This window comes from Polypterus senegalus, chromosome 3 (genome assembly GCF_016835505.1).
Source record: "Polypterus senegalus isolate Bchr_013 chromosome 3, ASM1683550v1, whole genome shotgun sequence".
Classification (NCBI taxonomy): domain Eukaryota; kingdom Metazoa; phylum Chordata; class Cladistia; order Polypteriformes; family Polypteridae; genus Polypterus; species Polypterus senegalus.
Genome location: NC_053156.1, coordinates 29,954,449 through 29,962,757, shown reverse-complemented (window position 1 = coordinate 29,962,757; position 8,309 = coordinate 29,954,449). Strand labels below are relative to the sequence as shown.

The 8,309-nt window shown below is 35.0% G+C and overlaps 2 gene segments (V, D, J or C); both read left to right on the top strand.

Annotated features, from left to right (window-relative positions):
- The first annotated feature begins 1,747 nt into the window (after positions 1–1,747).
- Positions 1,748–2,533, top strand: LOC120524971. The segment is given in 2 exon segments: positions 1,748–1,930; positions 2,039–2,533. Coding segments are annotated over 2 exon segments (399 nt in total).
- Positions 2,534–5,149: 2,616 nt separating this feature from the next.
- Positions 5,150–8,066, top strand: LOC120526445. The segment is given in 3 exon segments: positions 5,150–5,174; positions 5,377–5,406; positions 7,613–8,066. Coding segments are annotated over 3 exon segments (414 nt in total).
- The last annotated feature ends 243 nt before the right edge of the window (positions 8,067–8,309 follow it).

Sequence of the window (8,309 nt, the reverse complement as noted above, 5' to 3'; positions counted from 1 at the left end):
TCATTCAGATATACACAACTACTCTGGGCCTTACTTCTCTGACTTCCACTGCTACCCATTGGTCTTACATAGGACCCTTCCTGAGTGCTTGGTCAGTCCAGATATCAAAAGATGCTCATCCAAAGTTGCCCTCTTCAGCCCCCTCAAGCATTCGGCCATTCCCAGGTGCCTGCCTCCTCCTTATTGCTCAATTCTGTCTCCTGAGCCTGCTGTCTCCATCAACTTTTTCTTCATTCTTTAACCTACATCTTTGCCTTTTCCTTTTGCAATCTTTTTCTCCTGATTTTGCCATCCCTTTATAGGACAAGTTGGGTACCAGGTGCTGTCCGCTTCCTGCTCTGAAGTGTGAATGAAGCACCTGAGTGACCTGCTTGCATTAGCACGTGAATGCACAATCAACCAAGCACCTCATCCAGAGTGGTGGATGCAAACACACACCAACAGCTGCACCCATTTGGAGCCTGGATGCTCCAGAGGTTGTGCTTATTCATTTAAATCGCATTTAAATACAGACCTCTTATAACAGCGATAATACTAGGAAACATAACGTATACAGTATCTAACCAGGAAACTTAAATAAACTTCACCTTCTTTTACAGTCTTTCTGACAATTAAACTTTAGACTCTTGCCTTCCATATACCCACATTTTGATATTTATTTTTTTTTTTTTGCTATATATTAGAAAATTGTATAATACTGCATTGCTGGTTAAATTTCCAGTACTGACTCACTTTGTGACTTGAACAATCAAGTCACTCAGCCTGCAGTCATACATTAAAAAATGAAGGAAAAAATATATACCTGCAAATTTTGACTCTTTGTATTCCTTTATGAAAAACATGACATTAAAGTTTATCCTTGAAGCATAGGGATCAGGTCAATATAGTATGGCAGTCATTTGCAAGGCAAACCCACACATAAGGGGCAAATATAGTCTCTTGACTTTTGACTCTTGACCAATAAATGGTTTATAGGCATTAAAGTCAGTCTACAAAAGGTTGTGAACATTTATTCTGAGAAAAATAAAAAATAAAAATAACATTTATGTTTTGTTATCATTAATTCCTTGTTAATAGAAGATATTTTTCTGACCTCAGTATTACTAGCTTGAAGCTTTATGACAATCCCTTCGATTAACATCTTCCACTTGAAAAAATAAACATGGGTAAAACACAGACATAACTGTACAAAGATAGAAAGGCAAATTAAAGATGCTGAAAGATGACATAACTCAAAAAGTTACAAAGTTTTGCATTTTTTTTTCCTTTTGGCCTGAAACATTTTTATTGGAGTTCAGAGAAGATGAAAGCTCCCCAAGAGAAATATCAGATAGGGAATCGAATCCTGAAAAATTCAACGTTATTGATGCATCTATCTTTAATTCAGCGTTTCTCAACCTTTAAGTATTTGCGACCTGAGATTTCATAACAGTTTTAATCGCGCCCCAACATTTTTTTGATGTAGATGCATATTTTATTATACCTCATCCACATTTTTCTAACTCTATTGTTCTAGTATCAGAATGTAGTTTAAGTTCATTTGTTTTGGTTTCAACAGATTTTTTTTTTCATATTTTTCATTCTTGTTTTCTTTTTTTCACATCTTCGCGCCCCCCTTTTTGTTACTTCGCGCCCAAACCCCCCGGAGAGCCGCCACACAGGCTGAGAACCACTGCTTTAATTACTTAAATAATCCGACTTTTAGCAGATGTATAGTTAAAATAAAAATGACATTTTTTTTCCCCCTGAGCATTACTTCCTGTTACGCCTTCACGTCTAACATCCGCAGTACAGTTTAAATACAGCGTTTTGCATCACCGCTACCATAAATTAATTGATCCTTTATCTGGTTTTAATTAAACTAAAGCACTCATCGATACTATGATGTTTTTAAATCTAATACTACTTTTATTTTTATATTGGAGAACAAGTAAGGTTTTACAATATTAACATCCCGGTTAGAATGCTATTAGGCCGTAATGAAATGGTTAAATAGTTACATTTTTGATATATTTCTGATTATTTTTTTTTTTTTAAGATATCTATAAATGTGATGATGTTCATCAGAATCCCACGTTCATCATAAAACGTCCAGGAGACCCTGCAGAAATACAATGCGAACACACTCGTACAAGCTCAGACTACATGTACTGGTATCGACAACGGTCGGAACGGAGAATGGAATTAATCGTGTTTGCAGTAACTGGTGGCCAACCACAGTCTGAAAAAGAAGCCGAGAAGAAACGATACACGATTGTAAAAAGTGAAACTCTTCGGGGGTCTTTCGAAATTAAATCACTGCAGCTTGATGATACGGCGGTGTACTTTTGCGCAGTTAGTAAACACAGTGAAAAAATATTATCGCAGCGCCTGTCAAGAATTCTTTAGATTATACGCTCCAAAGAACTGCAATTTCAGCAACTGACAAACATCTATACATACTTATCAAAAATGGACTGACATCATTTACTGGCCCACCACAAGCAGCCAGACACCCACTAACGCATATCAGAACTTAAGAATGTAATATATTGGTGCACTTTCACTGAAGTTATCGGTGCTACATGGTGTTTGCCCTCTGCTTTTCTTCTTTTAATTGCTTGGCTACCTTATTTATTTGTTTGTTTGGTTGGATGGTTGCTATCAGTGCAGAAATCACTAACTGGCAATGCTATTTATTCAGTTAATTATGTATGTATGTATGTATGTATGTATGTATGTATGTATGTATGTATGTATGTATGTATTAGGTTATGACAATAATAAATAACATATTACATAATTAAACGATGTCCTCTAAACAAAGCAACCAACAGTAATAACGTACAAGATCAATTTCAATGACAGAGTAGGCATATGAATGTGACTTGTTATGCACTGGCATCCTGTTCATGATTGCGCTTTCTCATAATTAGGACTGCTGTTCAATTAAAACATTCAAAATCGTCATTAATCGCACAATTAAACATTTTAAACGAATTTCAATGCGTATTAATCCTAATTCATTGCATTGCCTTTAAGAATATTAATGTTTCTATAAAACAGAAATAATCCAGCGATTATTTTTCATACAAAACAGTTTTAATTCTCACTTGCTGTTAGTATATTGAACAGTTTTGCGTATCGGAAACAATTGAATGAACAGTGACACTCTAGTCAGTCAAAAGCTCATTTATTTATTTATTTGTTTTATTTTATTTAAGCACTTTGATCGGTTCTGTCAGTAATTTTATCATTTAAACGATATGAAGATAAATAGTAAGTCATCATTGATGTTCTGAGTATTTATTCGGCCATTAAGCCGAAGGGAATTGAGATTTGATTTGCATTGGTAGTTCAAGGAATGATAACCAGATACAGAAAACAAGTGTTATACAAGTGTTGTAAAACGTTAATATTAAAATTAACTTTGACTTACAAAAAGTAACTGAACATGTTACATAGTTACTTATTATAAGACATAATGCGTTACAAACTGTGCTTTTCTGTTTTGTCCACAGAAAAAATAAAGCAAAGGAAATCTTTTCGGATATTGATAGACCGGCAGGCCCGGCGCTGATAAGGTGCCTTTGTGCAGAAACTGATTTGGCGTCCTTCATAAAAATTACTTATTTTTCGAAACTACATTACCATTTTACAATTCAATTTTCGTTTTCAGTTGCCTAATTTATCTAATTCTTCGTTTTCTATTGCAATTGTTGACAAATTCGACAACCGTGACTCATTGCTAAGTGATTTTTTTTTATCATTTTTAATTTAGAAAAACATCATGCTTACGCAACTGTAACCAGCAGTGACAAATAAATTCTTAATGAGATAGCTGCATTTGGAAATGAATGGATTAAATTATTATTGTAAATAAAATTCAGTACATCTTGCGCTGTCATATTTTTATCCAAAAAACATTGTAAAGTTTTAATTCCTCGGAAAGAGACTGACAATCTATATCAGCGTTTCCCAAGCTCAGTTCTGGGGACCCCTTGTGACTGCAGGTTTTTGTTCCAACCAGCTTCTGTTTTTAATTGGACTCCTGGGCTAATTAAGTGATGTGTTATTTCCCAAGTTCTGTGTTTAGGGAACAATATAGAAATTAGAAAACTAAGTTTGGTAAACAATATATATATATATATATATATATATATATATATATATATATATATATATATATATATATATATATATATATATATATATATTAAAATGTACCAAGCACTTATATGGGAATAATGTACTTTTTTCTTTTTTAAGAGTATTTTCATCTTGATTTTCATTCTACTTTTCAAAGTGTTCTAATTGTTTAATTAGTCCATTATTTACTAATTAGTGGGTCTGACTGTAAAGTAGTTGCAGCCTTTGATAATTCGGTGTTGTTTGCCTGGTTGTCTGCTCTGCTCGTTTTGTCATTATTAACATACAACGAAGGGGGGAGAACTGCACAGAGAAAGGGCAAAATAGAATGAAATCAACAAAAGAGAGTTAATCATTTAAATTAAATAGCAACAGCAGAAATATTTCTAAATGTCTTATAAATGTAAAAATCATGCTGCTCTGCTTTTCAGAATGTCAAATAAAAGAAAAATAATCCCAGCTAATTAAATGATATCAATGCTATCAGGTGTTGTCACTGATTAGGAATCTGGTTGGAACAAAAACCTGCAGCCACAGGGGGTCCCCAAGACCGAGTTTGGGAAACACTGGTCTGTATTGATTAATTGTTGATGCAAATCCTTGCAATGTTTTAGGATGTCACTTTTATTCCAATTCGACAACAAACTTTGCGATATAATTTTAAACTTATCATTGTACTTCTCTAAAAGTTGAAATCGTTCGCATATCGACATGGCTGAATTGATTATTATTTAAAAAAAATGAAGTTTTAAAAGTGAATTTTGCATCTGTAGTTCATTCGTCGTTTAACTCGTAATCAAAACATCTTTTTCTTCTTCGCTTTCTTACATTATCATAAAATGTTGGTTCAACATCTATTTTTTCTGCAATTTGTCCTGCACTTTTTATTATTGATTCAAATGATTCATCTGTACTAAAATCATTCAGTAATCTTTAAGATTTTTTTAGATTTTCAAGAGCTTCATTTAAGTTAAAATCCTCTAAAGATAGCAAAGTTAGACTGATTGATGTTGAGCGAGTCATGAGAGAGAACTCCCTTACCCCAGGTAATAAGAGGCAAAAGAGAGGGTGAGGGTTCTATAGACTTAATGTAAAATCCAATTTGAGATTCTTAGAATATTTTAATCCGGTAATTATTCAATTTCCAAAACGGGATTACAATACAACATAGCGGCTCTCAATGGCTCTGAGAGGCGTGCCTTGACCCCCCTTTTTTTTTTTCTCCCTTCGTAAACGCCACCCATGGAGTCAGCCAATATGATCGGAAAACTTCATCTGGTGAGAAACCCCTTTAAATACCATAGAAAGAAAGACCAACATATATTAACATTTGTGTTGTCGTTGCATCGATTCCAGTAAACCGGCTAATTCGGAACAACTTTGTTGCAACATTGTTTCTCCATATTTTGGTGCGGCTCTAGGAAACATGCTCACAACGGGAAAAAGCCTCACACGAAAAATGAATACTGTACATTCTTTTTCGTTGTGGGCCTTTTTTCCGGTCACGTTTTAACGCTCCGTCTAGCTTTGCGCCCTTGCGTAGTGCACAACCTGCACGTCCAATTGCGCTGGCCCTGTACTGGTGGCTGTGCCCGTTAGATCAGATCACTAGTCCCTGTCATTAATAATTTTTTAATGAGGAAAAAATACTCTTTCGTTTAAAATACACATAGATTCACAAAGAACCGAATAGGATATTTGTTTGATTAGTCCTTCAAACGGGCATGATGACAAACCATACCCAAATGGCGTGGACAAAAACTCAGAATTACCTTTTGCAGGCAGTTGTTAGTATATCACGTGGACCGTTAATCGTTTTAAAGCGCATCAATTTCAAAAAATGACGTTACAAATAGGGTAATACCGGACATTGCTCCCGTTCATTAAATGTATAACTTTTTAGCTGATATTTCGCCGAACGATCCTCATTAGAAACTTGCAAATTTCTCCATCAAGCAGTGTTTGCGTGACGAAGGCGCCGATCAGAGTTTGGGCTGAGTCAGCAGGTGTCAAATTCGATTACTGTGGATGACACGAAAAATCAATCTAGTTGTATTGAACAAATAATAAGAGAGCTCCATAAGTTTAAAAAAAAAAAAAAACAATTTTGATCTCTTTCTGTGCTTTGTGGCGCGATGGCAAATGTCCTTCAGCCGCCGTTGTCTTCTTAGCCTCATTCGTACGTGCTGTCATGCTTAGTGATGCACCTAACTGATATCGTTTATGTCATTAATATAGTCTGAAAGCCTGCCTTACGTTTATTATTATTATTATTATTATTATTATTATTATTATTATTATTATTATTATTATTATTATTATTATTATTGGGGGAAGGGTGCTCATTTAATGCTGCTTCGTTGTGTGGCGCGTTCTCTGTTGACGTGAGTTCGTCTGCTGCTTAATCAGGCAGCGACCTCTCTTTAAAAATAATCTTTTCACATTTGTGGTTGATTGATTAGCGCGTTGTCATTTCTGATGTACATCTATTTTGAAATCGTTAATTTATTAAAATAGTGCAATAGGATTCACCTCATTTAAACTGGAAATTTATTTTGTCTATTGCCCACCCCCAGAAATGCAAAAGCCCGACTTCAAATTGTGTCTGGGAGACGGGTCTGCTGAAAGACAAAGAAACCCAGGACGCCTATATGTGATTGTATGCATTGTAGTGAGGGTCCTTTTTAACATCAAGAAATAATTGGTATTTGAAAAATCTTACGGAAACTGTTACTGATATAAATAAAAGGTTCTATGTGGAACCTTCAAAGTGAATGGTTCTTTTGGGATACAAAAATGGTTCCCTATGCCATCTCTCTGAGGATCCACTCTCTTTCCACCTCTCTTTTTGACTTTGATGGAAAGTCGATTTCCAGCAGCACAGAATCGTTCTTTCTATAAACTTAAAATAAGTTGTGTCAGGGGGTGGTGGATGGGAGTCGGGGGCTTGGGGTATTATTTACACAGTCTCCCCAAGACACAAAGCAGTAGGAATCAAATCAATTTCCCTACCTGAAAAGCACCGCTATCAAGTGAACCTCCTGTGTTCAGTAATTCACATCATCTGAGTGTTTAAATCTTTGTAATGAAATGAAAGATAAAGGAGTGAATAATACGTATCATCATTAACGCTCATCATTTCCTGTTACGTCTTCACATAACGGTCTATACTGAGCCTTAATACCAATTGTCATTTTGTTTATTACATTCGGTTCCAACACAATTTAACGCTATACTTAAATACTATAATGTTTTTACACCTATTTTTACTTGTCTTTTTATCCTGGAAAACTCGTAAGATGTATTTTTTTTTTTTTTTACAATTAATATGTGCTACCAATTAAAATTTACAGATTATCGATTAATAAACTTGCTAACGTGTTGTTCGTAAAGTGGCTGGACATATTTCTTTAGCTTGTTATACATACACTGGCTGTATTGTTTTCCATTTTATTGAATCTATTTGTTTACTTTTTCCCCCTAGATCTCTGTAAATGTATTGAAGTCCATCAGAAACCCTTGTTCATTATACGACATCCAGGATACGCCGCAGAAATACAATGTGAACACAACTCAGACTCTAACTACATGTACTGGTATCGACAGCAATCAGGACGGCGGATTGAATTAATCGTATTGGCAGCAACTGGAAGCGAACCACAGTTTGAAAACGAAGCCGAGAAGGAGCGATATAAAATTGTAAAAAGTGATATTGGTCGAGGGTCTATCAAAGTTAAATCGCTGCGGCCTGATGATATGGCAGTGTACTTTTGCGCAGTTAGTAGACACAGTAACAAATTATTATCATGGCACCTGTCAAGAATTCTTTACATTATACTGTAGGTGCGGCAAAGGTGCAATAGTTGAAAAATAGACGTGCAGTTCTATTGTACTATTCTTTGGATATATATTAAGATGCAAATCCTTCGACATTTCTACCTGACCAATTTGCAAAGATTTTGGCCGTATAAAACATGCTCGAATTCTAAAAAGTGTTTATCCTTCATCCATTCTGAGTTAGACTCCAGAAATGATTAAAAAAATCAAAATCAGTGTTGGGTTCATAGGTGTCGTTGTGTCATAAGTTCAGGTGTAGAAAGTGCATAAGGTACCAACCCTTATCGACAATAAAATAAATATTAAAAATAGAATGCTACTGATGACAGAATTTGATGAATCTG